Below are 17,312 nucleotides of genomic sequence, written 5' to 3' on the forward strand. Positions count from 1 at the left end.
CACGGTCCAAACCTGTAATTCTAGCGACTCCTGAGCCTGAGGCAGGAGGATTGCAGGTTCAAAGTCTCCCTGTATTACAGAGTAAATTCAAGCCCAGCTTGGGCAACCTTACGGTGTCTTCAAAATAAAAGTTTAAAGAGGGCGTGGGGAATAGAGCTGAGCGGTAGAGCCCCTGCCTGGCAGACCTAAGGCACTGGGTTCAGTTTTAGGGAGAGAAGAAAAGACCTAGTACCTTCGCCTGCCCACCCACTTCCGCATGCTGACAGCGGAATCCCTGGCTCCCTGATCATCTTTCCTCGGACCACACAAGGCAAGCAGCTTTTGCCCTCCTGCCTGGATGTCCCGCTACCATTCCTAGCCCACAGGTCCTTAACATCCAGCCTTTTATTTACACTTCACCCTGGGATTTTTTTTCCCCACTATTCATCTCTCCCACTAGTCTGTGGATTCAAAAAGGGCTGAGGGGGGCTCAGTATTTATGAAAGATATTCCCCCCACCCCCACGCCCACGCCCATCCTAAGATGTGGAAGTGAAAGAGATACTGTCTTTAGCACCTCTTGGTTGAGCGGAGAGCCCTGCCGGGAGTAGGGTGGAGGCTCTGACTGACTGCCCAATAACGCCACTAAGGGTTCTAGCACCCTCAGCACTCTGTCCCAGAGTGGAACTTGCCATTAAAGAATTGAGACAAGGCTCGAACTCACAGAGATCAGCCCTGCCTTTGTCTCTTCAATGGGGGGATTACAGGCAGGTGCCACCACTCAAACCCATATTTTTGAAGTATTTAAAAATAAAAAGGGAGGAAATTTATGGGCCTGCAAGATGGCTTAGTGAGCAAAAACACTTGCTGCCAAGTCTGACGACCTGAATTCTATCCCCAGAACCTGCCTGGGGCCTTCTGCAGCCTTTGACATGGTGGCCTGAGAGACTAAGAAAGAATCCTCAGAGGAAGAGGTGGTCAGGGCAGGGTGGAGGCTCTGACTGACTGGCAATCAGGTTGCCTCTTTATTTGAACAGGTTTCACAGAACAAAGACCGACTAATAATTACCCAACAAGTATAGACTGTGTTTGGTTATTTTCATTACATGTCCAGGGTTACAAGTTCAGTCACAATTAGAAAGTTCAAACAGAAGGGGCTGGAGAGATGGCTCAGTGGTTAGAGCACCGACTGCTCGTCCCGAGTTCAATTCTCAGCAACCACATGGTGGCTCACAACTATCTGTGATGGGATCTGATGCCCCCTTCTGGTGAGTCTGAAGACAGCTACAGTGTACTTACATAAATAAATCTTTAAAAAAAAAAAAAAAAGAAAAGAAAAAATAGGCTTGCAGCCTACTAATAAAAATGCCAGGTCTGTCTTTCTTGGGAAGCTAACACAGCCTAGAGCAGGCATAGGAATGTCCTGCAGTTACTCAGGAGCTAAGGGGGTGAAAGAGGCCCCCTACCCCCCCTCCCCAAGAATTACAATACAAGCCATGGCTGGCTGCCTGGACTTTGTTTTTATGAGGCAAAATCTCACTATGTGGCCTTGGCTGTCCTGGAATAGTAAACCAGGCTGGCCTCAGAGACTGGCCTGCCTCTGCCTCTCAAGTGCTAAATTAAAAGCATGTTGATACCATGCTCAGTTCAGAAATGTACAGAGTACACTGGCAAGCCTACCTTTAGGGCTGGGACAGTGGTGTAGATGCTGCTGGGAACAGAACCCAGGTCCGCAGGAAGAGCAGTCAGTGCTCTTACAGAGCCGTCCCACCCTCCATCCCATAAATGTTTAACTCCAAGTCCCCGAGTAAAACCTACAACAGAAAAACTTTAAAAAGAAACTGGTGACTCTCAATTTTATTCCCCAATTATAAGCCAGTGACACCCAAGTCAACAAAAATACAACAACTGAGCAAAGGGACTGGGACCCCACCCCACCTCCCAAGCCCCCAAAGGCCCAATCAGGAGGCAGGACAGAGTGAGCATATTGTGAAAAATCTTTATTACTGTCTCTTGTGGTAAAATAATATCTTATACAAATAGAATCACCTGATTTGTTTTGGAATGAGGATTTTAAGGACAGAGATGTTTCATATATTCTGTGAAAAATAGATTTACAGGGAAAATAGATTTTCACAACTCAAGTGACATCAACACATGGTCCTTTAGGAAACAAACGTGAGCCCACCTCCTCCAGACTCCCTGTGGATGCTCTGGACTTGGAATGTGGATATTTTCAGAATCTAAGTCTATGGCCCATCCCAGATATGGCAAAGTGCTGCCCCTAGGAACTAGAAATCAGATGCCCAGAGCCCGGAGAAGCTTCAGAAGGTTCTTCTGAGACAGTGTTGAGCTAATCTGACATAACAGCTGATGTCAGCTCAGTTACTGGCTGTCTTTACTCCTATATTTATGGTTTAGAAGGGCAGCTTGGTCCCAAGGCATGGGGCAAGGACGGAGATCAATCAGAACTCTGCCTCATGCCAGGAAGGGCTCTGGCCAGCGCAGGGACCAGGTCCCCTGGGCTGTCATCTACTCAGATTACTAATCTGGGCATGGGGCATGCTGACCTCCAGCACTGATTCTCTCTTTCACTGAATCACAGGAAGCCACTGTCGCCACTGGTGTTCCTGGACAGTCTGACTTCTGACTGGGCTTCTGCTTGTTCAGTTATTTACAAAGTATGACTTCCAGTTTACTCAAGTCAGGCACAAAAGTTGGAATTTCAAACTCTCTACCAAACAGCAAGATGCTTCCCTAAGTAGCCGGACACAGACCACTGGCCCTTCAGAAGGTAAAGAAGACTGCTCCATCCTACCAGATGACTGGGCACTGGCCTCAGTGGGCTCTCACTGAAAACAGGCTGATGGGAAGGGGATGCAGCCCTTCTCAAGCCAGCTGCCGGCTCCTCCTTCTCCTTGGCTCTCCGAGCAAAAGCCAGCACAAAAGAAAGGAAACAGGAGCAGGCCAGACTGTGCTCCACTGACCAATGGCCACGTAGCTCCAGGAAACACATCCTAAGTAATATTTGCCTAAATACTGGGTACCAAAATCCTCCTCAGACTCTATAAGAGAGCAAGGACTAGGAAGCTTGTCAAGAACATGGAGCTCTCATGAGAGGAGCCACACGAGAAAAGGCAGAGACTGTTCATGTCTGTCTGCAGGGGAGGAAAAACAATGGCCCCGCAGCTCCCAGCAGCACATGGGGCAGAGGCACACTTAAGGCACCTAGATTTGGAGTGGACCCCACTTCTAAGATCCGCTGGAATGGTCAGGAGGTGCCCACCAGAGGGCACCTGGGCTCCCCCAGCTCAGTGGGTAAATCCCATGCAGCATGAAGAATAAATAGTCTAGGTGCTGGCCAGATTTAGAGCATGGGTCCAAACCCAAGGCCACTATGCTCTAGAAGCCGACAGAGCGACACTGAGCTAAGCACAACCTTTCTCTCAAGTACTTTGGGGCCCTGGTCTCATCACAGGTGGCATTACAGGTGATATGGTGCCTCAGAGACATTTTTGCACACCTGCCCTTCATTCAATGGCAAACAGACCCCAGCCACAGAGACCTAGAGCCGCCCACAGGGACAGCCTACGGAGCCAGAGGGGTGGGAGTCAGTCAGTGGGGATCTGAGGACGTGAGAGGCCCACAAGTGCAGGAAAGGGGCAGCCCTCTGACAGGCAACCTCAGCCTATGCTGCCCTTCCCAAACACTTACACATGCAGCAGTTTGAAGGCAGGATCAGAACATGCATTCCTCAGACCACGTGGCAGATTGGCTCTAGGAATGACTTTAGCAGAAAGGTAAACAGGAAAGCATTCCTAACCGTGAGACTCTGCTCTGGAGCCAGACCCCCACCAGAGCCTCTCTTCCAGGCTCACTGCATACAGTCAGCTCTCGATAAAGCCCCATCCACGCCTCTTCCACATTAGCCAGGAGCCAGCCGGTCAGTCCTATTGGAGAGCTTTCGGCATCCTGGGCACTAAACACTGACATCGTAAAGATCCCCACAAAGAAGTCTGAGAATAAGGAGCACAAAGCACAAGCAGCCTGCACTGAACTCGAGAGACACCATGATCTGTGAACCAAACTGACAAGGGCCACAGCAGGACAAAAAGTCACGGCCAGGGGAGCAGAGCAAGAACAGAAGGCACCATTAGGCTGACACTATGGCCTCTCTCCTCCAGGCCTGGCTGTGGCTTCTCAAAGGCAGGTAAAAAGCTCCTCAAAAACTTGTCTTGGACTCTGGTGCCACCTCCCAGACCAGCGCCTTAGCCCAGGCTCTGACCTACCCGGGTCTCTCTTCAAGTTTCTTCCAGTTTGCCGAACTGCACAGGCGAGGACAGACCGTGTCAACGACGTGGGATGAGGGAGAAGTGAGCCGCTCTCAGCTGCCCACCACACCCAGGAACCTGCAGAGGACTGGGACCCTGCAGGCTGGCCCAGCCCAAGCCTTCTGACACAGCTGTGCCCGGACCAGCAGGCTTGTCGGGATAAGCAGTGCACGGCTAAGACTACACACATATAAGCTTTTATCTGGACCCTGGGAAGGGAACCTTACCCTAATCTTTTACTTCTCTATAATACCTCTGTGAACTAGGGGCAGGGAACAAACACTGGGAAGAGAAACTGCTGGCTGGCACCTCCTTGGAGCACAAAACATGGCCACTCAGCTGCAGCTTCCTGGACCAGGGTCAAGGTGGGTGCTGACGGCAGCAGCTGCAGTTCCGGCTGTGTGCCTCGTGGTGGCAGCAGAGCGCCTCCCTGTGCACCACTGCTGCAGTTACTGGCCTCCGTTATAGGCATAGTCCGCCTTGTTGTGCATTACCAGCTTGTTGTCAACAAAGTAGAAGCTGTCGGAGCGCGTCTCGTAGGGGTTTTCAATCATCAGGCGAACTGCAGGGGAGAGCACACTATGTGAGTCTGCCCCACAGCTGGGCATAAGAAACAGCAGCGCTTTGCAGAGTTTGAGTCTGTTCTGCCCAGACAAGAGCAGAACAGAAGAGGGAGACTGGAGGGCTCCGGCTGGACCGTGAGGTCCAATTCTATACAAGGAACAATCAACTCTCTGGTCATCCTACCCTGACCTCTGTGCCGGTATCCTAGGAGACAAACCTCTCCCCATTCACAGCCACTTCCCTGCCCCATGCTCCTGGCCGGTCCAGCGACTGAGCCCTCGCTGCTGGCCTGCTGCTACCTCTGGACATCCCAGTAAAAACCAGAGCAGCATGCCCCTCTGTACCCGCTTCCTTGGGTTGTCTCGTTTGTGGAGAAAGGACTGACTGTACCACTCTGGCTGGCTTTGAATTCACAGAGATTTGCCTGCCTCTGCTTCCCAAGAACTGGGGGCTGAGGTTGGGGGGCACCATCATAACCAACCCACTTGGTTTTTTTTTTTTAATTTAAAAATATCACTTCTGTGTACAGGTCTCTTTGCCTGCCTACAGACATCTGTGCAGCACATGCATGCTACAGAGGCCCTGTGAGTAGCCACAGTGTAGGCACTGGAAACGGAACCCAGGTCCTCCGGGAGAAGAACCACACTCTTCCTCATATCTCTATCCTCCTACTGCTTATGGGCCTGCAGCCAAAAGAACCCTAGGTACCCAGTCAGAGGAACAGAGGGGAAGCCGGTCTGTAGAGGGCTCTGGTGTTCACCTGCAGATCCAGATGGAGGCCCTTTGCCTGTCTGTGTGTCTGTCTAAACCCTCTCCTTGAGCTCTTTCCACACTGGAAGAAGGTAAATACAATGACAGTTGCCTCCCGTTGGTTCTGATTTAAGAACCGTGTGCCAGCTCCTGTCCCTGGGGAAAGGATCCCAGGTGTCAGAGTGTGGAAATGTGACGTTCTCTGAGCTCATGCAGGCGGCAGCAATTGCATTGACACTCAGACTCAACTCCACACCCTTTACACAGTTTGGTTTCACCAGTTGATCTAATCTTGCAAGTATCTGGAAATCCAGGTCAGCTCAAACCAGACTGAGATATTGTCAGGAAGCCCTGCCCAGTTCACAGGTTTTCCACCTGGGTCCGAGTGTCATGAGAGGAGCGCCCACTCCGGAGTGTGCAATCACTAGGGACAAGATTTAGGGAACACAGGTAAGAACGCGTCCGCCCAGAAGTAAGCAGGACGCAGTGGAGCTCTGAGCAATAGTGACAGGCCTTAGCGACTCAGACTGGGGTACTGACTCCAGTGGGGTGCTAACTTCTTAGTCCACAGAGGCAGAGTCTGAGGTCACATGGCCTAACACCTAGCGAGCCACACTTGCCTCTTGTGCAGAATGGGGCTAAGTCAGAGGGAGGGTGGGAGGGCGGAATACGTACTGACGTCCTCCGAGAGCTGGGGGAACTCGTAGATGTGCTCACACGTGTTCCTGCTGCTAGGGATGCAGAAGCCGAAATCGAAGTCAAAAGTCTTCAGCAGCCGCTCCCGGAAGTAGTGCCGCTCGATCATCCGGAAACCTGTCACCGGCCGGTCACCCACGGTGAACTCTACCCTGTAGGAGAATCTCTGTGAGATCTCATTTCCTCCTCAGTCCTCCAGAGCCAGCCTCAGCCCCACAGAGCACATTCTTCCCTGAGCAAGTGGAATGTGCTGCCCTCAGAAAAATAACAGCCCTCACGTGGCACCGACGGTCCGGAGGCGGAGGAACGCCGGTGTGAACTGATACCGAACGAAACGTCCCACGCTGATATCCACGTCGACACTCTCCTCCTCTGCGTCCTGGTCTTGGTCTGAAAGAGCACAGAGCTGAGTTGTGAGCGCACACGCATGCCCACAGCACACCGCAGACTGACTGACACACTAGTTACAACTCTCCAGCCCTGCTTCCTGGGTACATGCTGTGCACCAGGCTGTACCAGGCTCATAGCAGCCCTGCAGGGAGGAGCTACTTCTTCTGATTTCACAGATGACGACACTTCAGGTCAAAACTGCTAAGTCACCCCCAAAGTTCCCAACAGAACAGAATTGAGCAAAGTTCTGAACGCAGGTCCAGACCAAAGTCTGTTCTTAAAACATTATGCTACTTGCCTTATAGAATCTGGGGCAGTGGGTGGCATGTCCTGGAGTGGAATAAGAAGACACAAGCTGGATATAAGCTCTCACATGATCTGATAATATAGACTAGGTCTGTACTGACGGGACCAGAGTGCTAACCTCTATAAAGGATGGTAAGGTCACAGAGGTCCCAAAGTGAAAGGTGCATCCTGGGAGTACTGTCGATTTCAAATAGACACTGACTGACCTACAGATGCACGGCACTAATGTCTACTGCAGGCCACTCCAGGCCCAATCCTCTGACTACCTGGAAAGATGGGCAAGGATCCCTGGTCTAGCCTACTGCTGATTCCACATGAAAGATCTATAATGGTCACAATACGAATGCGGAGGGGAATTTTCTACCAGTCTGAGCATGTGGGTGCCTTGAGCATCAAGCATCTCTGCCTGTGATGTCCCAGGGGCACTGAGATACTACCCTGGTTTGGGACTTCTTCCTATAGGGTAAGGAACTGAGTTCAATTCCCAGCACCCACATGGCAGCTTACAACTCTCTATAACTCCAGCTCCAGGAGATTCAACACCCTCACTCAGACATACATGCAGGGAAAACACCAATTCACATAAAATAAAAATTAAAAAATTATTAAACAATAAGTCATTAGAAATCCCAGTTGAGGGACCCACAAGATGGCTAAGCCAGTAACGGTATTTGGAGGCCTGTGACTGTCCCCATGACCCCACATGATGGAGGAGAGCACCAATGCCCTCAAGCTATCCTGACCTCCTTCCTGCCCTAGCACGCGTGTTCACACGCATGCCATACTCACATACACAGTAACAATAAAAATTAAAACCAGCACAGCTCTGTGCAGGAAGCACTCAAGGTCACCTCCATTTAAACAGCAAATCTGAGGCTAGCTCTGGCTACATGTGACTGTCTCAAAAACGAGAAAATAAAGCAAACAGAGGGAAGTAAAAGGACCAGCTCCCCTTGCACCTCAGGAGGTCGACCACCGAGTCCCAGGCTCATCTTCTGTCACCTATAGTCACAGAAATGTTCTCATGGAGTCTGTTGTACACTTAGAATAATCTGGGGGTTGAGGGTGGGGGAGGCAGGCAGACCACGGGGCTGGGGGCTGGCTCAGCAGTTAAGAGCAGTTACTGATCTTACAGAGGACTCAAGTCCAGTTCCCAGCACCGGCCAGGCAGCTGAGGGATCCAATGCCCCGGCGCCCTCTTCTGGCCACTGGAGGCATTGTACTCATGTGCACAAACCCCACCCAGACGGAGCACACACATATTTTTTTTTTTAATCTTTGGAAACAAACAAACCAACAAAACAAAAAAGAGAAAGAAAAACCATTAAACCAGGGCTTGGTAAGAAAGGAAAAGCCCTGCTCACAGACAAGCAAGAAGCTGGGGGAGCTGCCTCACGGCTGCAAGGACTCTGGGCAGGCCTTCCTCCATACAGCCCAGCTGCAGCAGGGCTCAGGGTGCCTTTGTAGACAGCATGAAGCACAGAACAAGCACAGGGTCTTAGGGGAGGGTCATCAGGGAATTCTGGGTCTCAGTGCCCTCTCAGTAAAAAGTGGCTGAGCCACACACACAATTACATAAAGCAACTCACTGAAGAAGCTAGACAGTGTCACAACCCATGAAATGTCAACTTTCTATGCTGGCTGTGGTGACTTGTGCCTGTAATCCTAGCACACGGTGGAAGGGAGCAGTTCAGGAGCTCAAGGGGACCCTCAGCTGCACAGCAAGTTCTGGGCCAACATGATACATAAGAACCCGTCCTAAAAAACAAGACCCAGCCGGTAAGCTAGCTCAGTGCACAGAGGTGCCTGCCACACACTCCCTGGACACCCCCCTCCCCCCAGATGTGGAAACAGAGAACTGACTCCACAAAAATTGCCCTTTGGTCTCCACCTGTACATTCTGGCACATACAGGCACACACTTACACACACACACACTTACACACACACACCAGCCTTTTAACACAGCTCTAAACTGGTGTGCCACTGGCAGGCAAGCTGACAGGAAGCGATGAAAGAAACCAGTGACAAACGTGCAGTGCAGTGGCGTCCCAGAAACAGACGTGCTGGCCCACAAGCACTGGGCTTCCCAAAGACCGTTCCTTCCTGGGCCGTGACCACAACACCCAGGCCCACCTGAGGTGCAAGGCTTGGCGATCTCAAAGAGCACTGTGCCCGTCTCCAGGTCTCGGATTTTGAAGCGGGTAAAGTCAATGCTGTAGACGTTGTCCTCAGGTTTACACAAATAATCTGAAAAGGAGAGGCCAATGGATTAATGACCTTCCAAAGGCACCATCATCTCATTCCCTGGTTTTAAAGCACACGTGTCTTCTATGCAATTCACTGAAAATGTTCCCCAGACATCCTCCTGTGTTTTAAGGTGCATCACTTTATATGCATGGGTGGGTGCTTGCCTGCATGGGAGCAGCACATTCGTGCAATGTTGGAAGAGGTCAGAACAGGGACTCAGATCCTCTGTGTCATAGTTACTGTTGTAAGATGCCTTTTGGGTGCTGGCACTACACCTGAGTCCCCTGAAAGAGCACCCAGTGCCAGTAAACCATCTCTCAAGGCCCAAATATTTTCTTTAAAATATATTTAACATTAATTTTTATTTTATGTAAGTCTTAGTTACTGTTCTATTGCTGTGAACAGACGCCATGACCAAGGCAACTCTTAGGAAAGCGTTTACCTAGGGGCGGGTTACAGTTTCAGAGGGCTGGTCTGCCGTCATGGCAGCACACGGAGCTAGAGCAGTGTCCTTCCCTTCCTGAGGCTGCGACCTTTAACACAGTCCTCATGGTCTAGTGACCCCAACCAAAACACTGTTTTTACTACTCCACAACTATCTTTGCTACTGTTGTGCATCACAATGTAAACATCTATGTGTTCTGATGGTCTTAGGTGACCCCTGAGAAAGGGTCATTAAACACCCCCAAGGGGTCGCGACCCACAGGCTGAGAGGCGCTGGGATAGAGCACTAGCTGAGAGCTACATGCTGATCCAGGCAGCTGCTGCAGAAAGGCTGAGTCTTCTGCGAACTGTTTGACATCTCCAAGCCAACCCCAGTGCCACAGTCCCTCCAACAAGGCCACACCACCCAATCCTTCCATCAGTTCCACTCCCTGATGACTAAACTTTCAAATATATGAGCCTATGGGTGATTCTTATTCAAAACACCACAATGTGTATGGTGCATGTTTTGCCTGTATCACTGTCAGCAAGGAGGCCAGAAGTACAAGGAGGCCAGAAAAGGATGCCACATCCCCTAAAACATGGTTGTAAACCACCATGTGGGTGCTGGGAATGGAACCCAGGTCCTCTGGGAGAGCAGCCAGTGCTCTTAACCATGAAGCCATCTCCTCAGCCCCAAAATTCTCTTGTATTATCAAAATTAGGAAATTCGAAAAAGAAAAGGGGAGAGGACAGAGAGAGAAGTTCAGAGATGCATTATCTATGTATGAAATTGTCAAAGAATATTTGTTGTTGTTGTTATTGAAGACAAGGTTTCTCTGTGTAGCCCTGACTGTCAGACCAGGCTGGCCTCGAACTCACAGAGCTCTGCCTGCCTCTGGCTCCTGAGTGCTAGGATTTCAGGTGTGTATGCACAATCACTGCCTAGCATAGCTTTTCTGTTTTGTTTTTTTAGTTTTTTTTCTTAAGCTTGTTCATTTTTATTTCATGTGCAATGGTGTTTTGCTTTCATGTGTGTCTATCTGAGGGTGTTGGACTCCCTGGAACTGAAACTGCAGAGAGCTGAAGCTGCTGATGCAAGTTCTGGGAAGTGAACCTGGGTCCTCTGGAAGAGCAGCCAGTGCTCTTAACCACTGAACCATGTCTCCAGCCTGAAATTTTAAAAAATATTTAATGCATACTAAAAAAATAATACAAGGGTTGTTTGCCAACTGTATCAAAAAAACAGATCAAACTTTTCTGGAAAAGGCCAGGTTACCAGTAACTCAGACTCTGCAGCTATATGACATAAGCACTCTGCTCTCACTGTACCCAGAGGTCTATGGACAGGAAGTAAAGCAAATGTGCAGATCTTCGAAACGGAACTGTCGGTGCCCTCGGAAGCCAAGTCGAATAATCACATGTAACAAGACTTGAACATCCACTTCAACCACTTAAAAGGTTAAACCCATTCTTAGTTTGCTGCACAAAAGCATGCATCATGAGCAAGGCCAGGAAGAGTATGAGGCCAAGCTGTGCCTACAACCCAAGAACTAGTCAAAACCAGGTCACAAAGATGCGGCTGCCTTGGGCTGGCCCCACAGCGGCTCCTCCAGCTGCACTATCTCAGCTCTTTTGTGCTAGCTGTTTCGTGTCCTACAAGCATGCTGGTCTCGGGGAGATGGCAAACTGGAGAGCGTGTGGCAGAGGTTCTGTGTCTGTGGGACTCACTCAGTAAACAGCCTGTAGAACAGAAAAACTTGAGAGAGATAAAATCCAAAGGCCACTAAGCTCTGTCTGTGGCTTCCTCTAAGGACTTGCAGAGATGGACAAGGCACATCACTTTCAAGTGTTCTGGGGAGACCTGAGTGCCCTCGGCATGTCTGTGGGGCCAGGCATCCGACAGTCCTAACTCAGCAGTGGGGCTCACAGGGTGTTAGTGGCCAGGTGCTAACCATTTCTGTACTTTCAAATCCCCCGTGAAAACCGAGAACTGAATCAGCTTTTCACTGTTCTGGGACCGCAAGAGCATGACTATCTTAAGTTGTTTTCGGGCCTACGAAAGAGAGCCCCAACCCAAACAGTGCTGGGAAACTGGGTCACCAAACATCCAAAATCAAATTCAAACTATTTTAGGAGATGGAGGTTTCCCCTTGCACAGGCTCAACCAGTTAATGGACACTTTGCCTCAAACTCCATTCCCAAGTCCCCAGGAGCTGCTAAGAACAACCTGAACTACATCTCACAGCCCCGGGCAGAGTGAAGCAATCCAGCGGACACTCTGGCATCCTTCAGGTAAGTGGGGTTAGAAGTCTCCAGGGCAGGGAGGTGAGGAGGACAAACCAAGGCTAACCAGGTGACTGCAAACTCCTGGGGGAAAGGGAGTCAGGTCAGGGCTGGACTGGGCAGCTTCCAAAAGACAGAGATCGTCAGGGAACAGACACGTATCTCTTCCCACCATTCCTTACACCGGCAGAAAGACAGGTAAGGTGACTTCCCATGTTAAAAAATAAATCATACTTCTGAAACCCTGACAAACTGTAAATTCACTAGAAAAAGAAAATTTCGAGAGCAAGATCCTAGTGCCAACTTAAGACAAAACGCTCAAACTTTTAAACTTTTTTCTTTTTTTTTTAGTGTGGTGCAGTTTAAGAAATGCAACAAATGCAACAGCCACGTGTCTGACGGACGCACAAGCTACCTGTACACAAAGGGGTCCCCGACCCCAGAGGGGGGACCAAAGCAAGGTCGAGTGGGGGAGGGGCTGTCAGGAGGCAGAGCCGAGGGGAAGGCGGAGTCGGCAGGTAGGGGCTCTGGTCCAGAGGGCGGCGGAAGCTGGGGGCAGGCAGATCGGCAGGATGGGCAGGGACCTGGCTGAGGGCTGGGGTCACAGGCGACAGGGTGGGACCCGGCCCAGATGCGGTCGCACTCTAGACGCCTTGCTCGCCAGGTCTAGGAACCGGGCCGTCAGAAGCACGGCCTGAGCGGACCCCGGCGCCACCACCCGGCCCAGCCCGCCATGGACTCCCAGGCCCGGTGCCCAGGGAAGGCGCGGCCCGCCCGCCCGCCACTCACTCTCGGTGACCCGGTTGAGGCGTAGGACGTGCTCAGGGCGGATCGTGTCCAGTGCCAGCAGCTCCTGCTCCGTGACCACGGCCCCCGTGCCGTCGTCGGACGTGTGTGGGGGCCCCTGCCGCCGCGCCTTGAGCCGGTTCAGGACGCCGCCGCCCGCCTTCTTCTTCTCCTCCTTGCCAGCCACCACCAGTCCGCCGGGCCCGGCCTGCGACCCCGCGGTCGCAGCATTCGGGTTCGACCCGCTCATCGCTCCACCGCCAAGATGGCCGCCACCTCAGGGCGCCGTAACTATGGAGAGCGGGGGCGGGGCCCGGCCGCCTTGGGGCGGGGCCCGGGCACCTGGGGGCGGGACCTTTGGGGGAGCCGCCTCCCAGGCCAACTTTGAGCCTATTAGGGGAGATAGGGCTGGGCTGAGACCTGAGGAGGATCGTCACACTCCAGTCACTTTTTCTTTTCTTTCTTTCTTCTTCTTCTTCTTTTTTTTTTTTTTTTGGTTTTTCGAGACAGGGTTTCTCTGTGTAGCCCTGGCTGTCCTGGAACTCACTCGGTAGACCAGGCTGGCCTCGAACTCAGAAATCCGCCTGCCTCTGCCTCCCAAGTGCTGGGATTAAAGGCGTGCGCCACCACACTCCAGTCACTCTTGATATTTAAAATATATTCTTAAAAAGTAAAATAAAAACAAAGTGAAATATATTTTTAGTCAAACGGCTTTGAAACAAGTCTAACAATTAATTAAGTTGCTGGTGCATGCCTTTAATCTTGGTACTTGGGGGGAGCAGAAGCAGGAGAATCTCTTGAGTTCCAGGATAGCCAGGGTTACACAAAGAAACCTTGTCTCTTGGAGGGGGAAAAAGGTGCTCTTAACCACTGAACCATCTCTCCAGTCCCTGTGTCCTATTTATTTATTTATTTATTTATTTATCATTTTTGGAGACAGGTGATCACGGGTCTCACTATATAACCTGTCTGACCTGGAACTATGTAGCCAAGTCTGGCTTCAAACTCACAGAGATCCACCTGCTTCTGCCTCCCAAGTACTGGGTTAACTATGCATTGCCACCACCTGGATCTGCAGTTTCATTATTTTTTTGACCCCGCCCTCCCTTAACAGTTTCATTTTTATCAGGATTAGGAAACTGGAGAATGATTTCTGATTTCCAGAGCTACACAAAGAAACCCTATCTCCAAAAACAAAAACAACAACACCAAAAAAAAAAAAAAAAAAAAAAAAAAAGAATACCCATTCAGAGGCCTTTATTTCTCAGTTTTAGAGAATTTGTTAGTTATATTTCAGAGTGAAGCTTCAGTGGCAGCTTTAGACAGGACTGTCAGGATTGTGTGTGGATGTGGGGGTGCACATACGAGCTTCATTTCACAGGCTCTCCTTGAGGCATCAAATGTGACTCACAACAACCTTCAGTATAAACATTTAGGGAAATAATTCAGTCACGATTGAGGGTACACAACCAGCAGCAAGGTCTGGTGCAGACGACTGAGGTACTCAGAGTACCCGAGGCCGTCTTGCCATGTGGCTGTCGATCTCTCCCTTACTCCTGACGTGGTGCTGATCCAGGCATGTACTGTTTATGAGCGGCTCTCTTTGAGAAAAAAAAAAAAAAAAAGACAAAGACATATCCTAGCAGTTTGAAGGAAGGAAAATAGAGAATTACTGCATTAAACAGTAACTGCCTCCCCTGTGACCCCCAACACAGCTCAGAGTCTCTTTAGCCACTGTAAGAGGTGTGACTGTGACTGATTTCCAAGGCAGTCCCTTAGTAACCAGGCAGTCTGCCTCAAATCAAACCAGGCAGCTCGAGCCTAGAGCTGGTGCACCCAAGCCAAGCTTGACATCACAGGGTTTTTCTCTGCAGACAGGGAGGGCAGTTCTGTTGCTTCCCGAAAGATGGCTTGCCTCAAATCAGCAAGCTGGGGCTGCATGGCAGACACACCTTGTGCTCCGCGACCAGAAAGTAGTAACTTCCCCAGTATCTAAGCCACTTCACTCCTACACTGAGGACTTGTTTTTTAAGGCATCAATTCATGCCGGCCAGTGGTGGCGCACACCTTTAATCCCAGCACTTGGGAGGCAGAGGCAGGCGGATTTCTGAGTTCGAGGCCAGCCTGGTCCACCGAGTGAGTTCCAGGACAGCCAGGGCTATACAGAAAAACCCTGTCTCGAAAAACAAAAAAAAAAAAAAAAATAAAAAAAAAAAAAAATCATCAATTAATTAACTGAACATCCTACCTGATTCCCCAAAAGAGATTTCTCGCATATTCCAAAGCTACATGGTACATGATTGGTGAATACAGCTTTCATAGTTTTGTGTAGGGGGGTGGCACGTATTGATCTAGTAATTTCTGAAAGTGCTCTGTGGGGCTTGGAGTGCTAATGTCATATATGTAAATGATAAGGCTCTTACATGTGACTTGCTTCCCGGTTGACAGAACTGTTTGGAAAGGGCTAGGAGGTGTGGCCTCAGAGGGGTGTGGTCTCAGAAGGGGTGTGGTCTCAGAGGGGTGTGGCCTCAGAGGAGGCGTGTCACTGGGAATGGGTTTTGAGGTTGTAAAAGCCCACACCAGGCTCTGTTACCCTCTCAGCATCTGTGTCAAGATGTGAGCTCTCCTGCCTGCATGTGTGCCTATTGCCAGGCTTCCTGTCCAGATGTCATCAACTCCAACCCACTAAAACAGTAACCCCCACTTCTATAAGTTACCTTGGTTATGAGGTCTTGTAACAGCAAGAGAAAGGTAAGAGGCTTCTCAAAAAACACTTGCACACATGGGTGTGCACGCTAGCAACTTGTACTGGCAAAAAACAAAAAAAAAAAACAAACAAACAAAGAAAAAAAACCCAACCCAATGAGCTCTCAAGGTTCACTGTTCAATGGGAGACTGGTAAAAAACCACCACGATCTCATAGCTACTGTGCAGCTAGCTCTTCAGATGGAAGACTTATCTGTACCCATCTATCTCCAGACTCTAAGACATGTTTAAAGGAAAAAAAAAACCCAAGATGCAGAATGGTGTGTGTAAAATATCTACATTTATTTATAAATATGTTAGGCTTGCAAGATGGCTCAGTGGGTAAATCCACTTGCCAAATCTGACGACCTGAATTTAATACCTAGGACCAACATGGTTGGAAGAAAAAGCCATCTCCTGTACACTGACCTCTGACTACTACATACATGCATGGCACGGCTGGTATGTATGCATGAGCGCTCATGTTCCTGCATGTGTGTGCACACACACATACACACAACACTACATGTAATTAAAAATGCTATCTGTATACAATCACAAATACATAGCAGATAGAAGATAAGAATGAAGCTATCACCTGTGCCGTCTTGCAGCTGTTAAAAGAGATGGGGTAAACAGTATTTAAGGGGGGGGGGGGGAAGGCAGGTGTTGAAGATACAGCAGATACAGCAGTGGTAAACACACTGTCTTGTGCGTGTGAGGCCCTGGGTCTAATTGCTAGTACCAGTAAATAAATAAATAAAATTTAAAGAATTATTTTCCTGTGTTGTTCCAGTGTTGTTTTCAAATAATTATCTGCATTTCTGTCTGTGGAGGCCAGAGCTGGTGTCAGGTATCTGAAGTGGAAACTTAAGGATTCTTTTGGAAAGTGTTGGATGGTGTTTTCCTGAAGTGGTCACAAGCGAGTGAAGAGGCCCATGAAACGTGATGAAGGGGTCTTCACTAAGGACACGCATGTATTGGTCCGCCTTACGGAGTTACGTAGTTGATCCCCATTTGTTGAATCCCATAGAGAATCCTGCTTCCTCAGACTCAGACTGATTGGCAGAGTGATGCCAGCTGAGACAGACTCATGTGCTGAGGCGAGACCCATGGAGGACATGTGATGTTTGGAGGGCGTATAAATAGGACCCAACAGCCACTGAAGGAGCCGAGCTTGGCTTGCTTACACAGCTAAACATCTCTTGGTCTCACACCTTTACTGATCTTCCCTTCGATGAGAGAGGCACAGCTGAGAACTTCTCCTGGAGTCCCTCATGCTGAGGCCGAGGCCTGGCTGTCTCTGCTAGGCAGTGCCACTGCTGCTGATTTGTGTTTGCTGTCCCGACACTACCGAACTGGACTGCTGGTATATCCAATCAACTGTTTACAAGTGGACCGAGCTGCCGCTGCTGACCTGGGAACTGCTGGTTGATTTCCTGACAATGCAGCTGAGATTGCCTGGTCTACAGAGTGAGTTCTGATCCCAGCTAAGCTTACTTTTTAATGGTGTCTTAGTTAGGGTTCCCATTGCTGTGAAGGGACACGACCAAGGCAACTCTTATAAAGGACAACATTTAATTGGGGCTGGCTTACAGGTTCAGAGGTTCAGTCCATTATCGTCATGGCCGGAGGCATGGCTGCATCCTGACAGACATGGTGCTGGAGAAGCTGAGAGTTCTACATCTCGATCCATGGACAGCAGAAAGGGACTATCTTCTCCAAGGAGCTAGGAAACTATTCCACCCTGGGTGGAGCTTAAGCATAGGACCTCAAAGCCCACCTGAACAGTGACACACCTCCCCCAA

At 49.9% G+C, this 17,312-nt stretch overlaps 1 protein-coding gene across 1 annotated transcript; it reads right to left on the reverse strand.

The window, feature by feature from the left end:
• Positions 1-1,961: 1,961 nt before the first annotated feature.
• On the reverse strand, positions 1,962-13,052 carry Unc119b (unc-119 lipid binding chaperone B). The gene is made up of 5 exons (XM_076922509.1): positions 12,763-13,052; positions 9,151-9,264; positions 6,598-6,709; positions 6,299-6,471; positions 1,962-4,871 (listed from the first exon to the last, which is right to left on the reverse strand). The coding sequence occupies exons 1-5, from the start codon at positions 13,007-13,009 to the stop codon at positions 4,759-4,761; spliced, it is 759 nt and encodes a 252-aa protein (XP_076778624.1). The 5' UTR covers positions 13,010-13,052; the 3' UTR covers positions 1,962-4,758.
• Positions 13,053-17,312: the final 4,260 nt, after the last annotated feature.

The sequence above is a fragment of the Arvicanthis niloticus genome, chromosome 24 (assembly GCF_011762505.2).
Source record: "Arvicanthis niloticus isolate mArvNil1 chromosome 24, mArvNil1.pat.X, whole genome shotgun sequence".
Taxonomy (NCBI): Eukaryota; Metazoa; Chordata; class Mammalia; order Rodentia; family Muridae; genus Arvicanthis; species Arvicanthis niloticus.

What these genes read in the sequence shown, in the direction of transcription:
- Unc119b (XM_076922509.1), bottom strand. Translation starts at nt 13,009, where the DNA reads ATGAGCGGGTCGAACCCGAATGCTGCGACCGCGGGGTCGCAGGCCGGG. An exon ending in CCTCAACCGGGTCACCGAGA is followed by an intron (nt 9,265 to 12,762) that starts GTGAGTGGCGGG and finishes TCTCCTTTTCAG; the next exon opens with ATTATTTGTGTAAACCTGAG. An exon ending in CTCCGGACCGTCGGTGCCAC is followed by an intron (nt 6,472 to 6,597) that starts GTGAGGGCTGTT and finishes ATTCTCCTACAG; the next exon opens with GGTAGAGTTCACCGTGGGTG.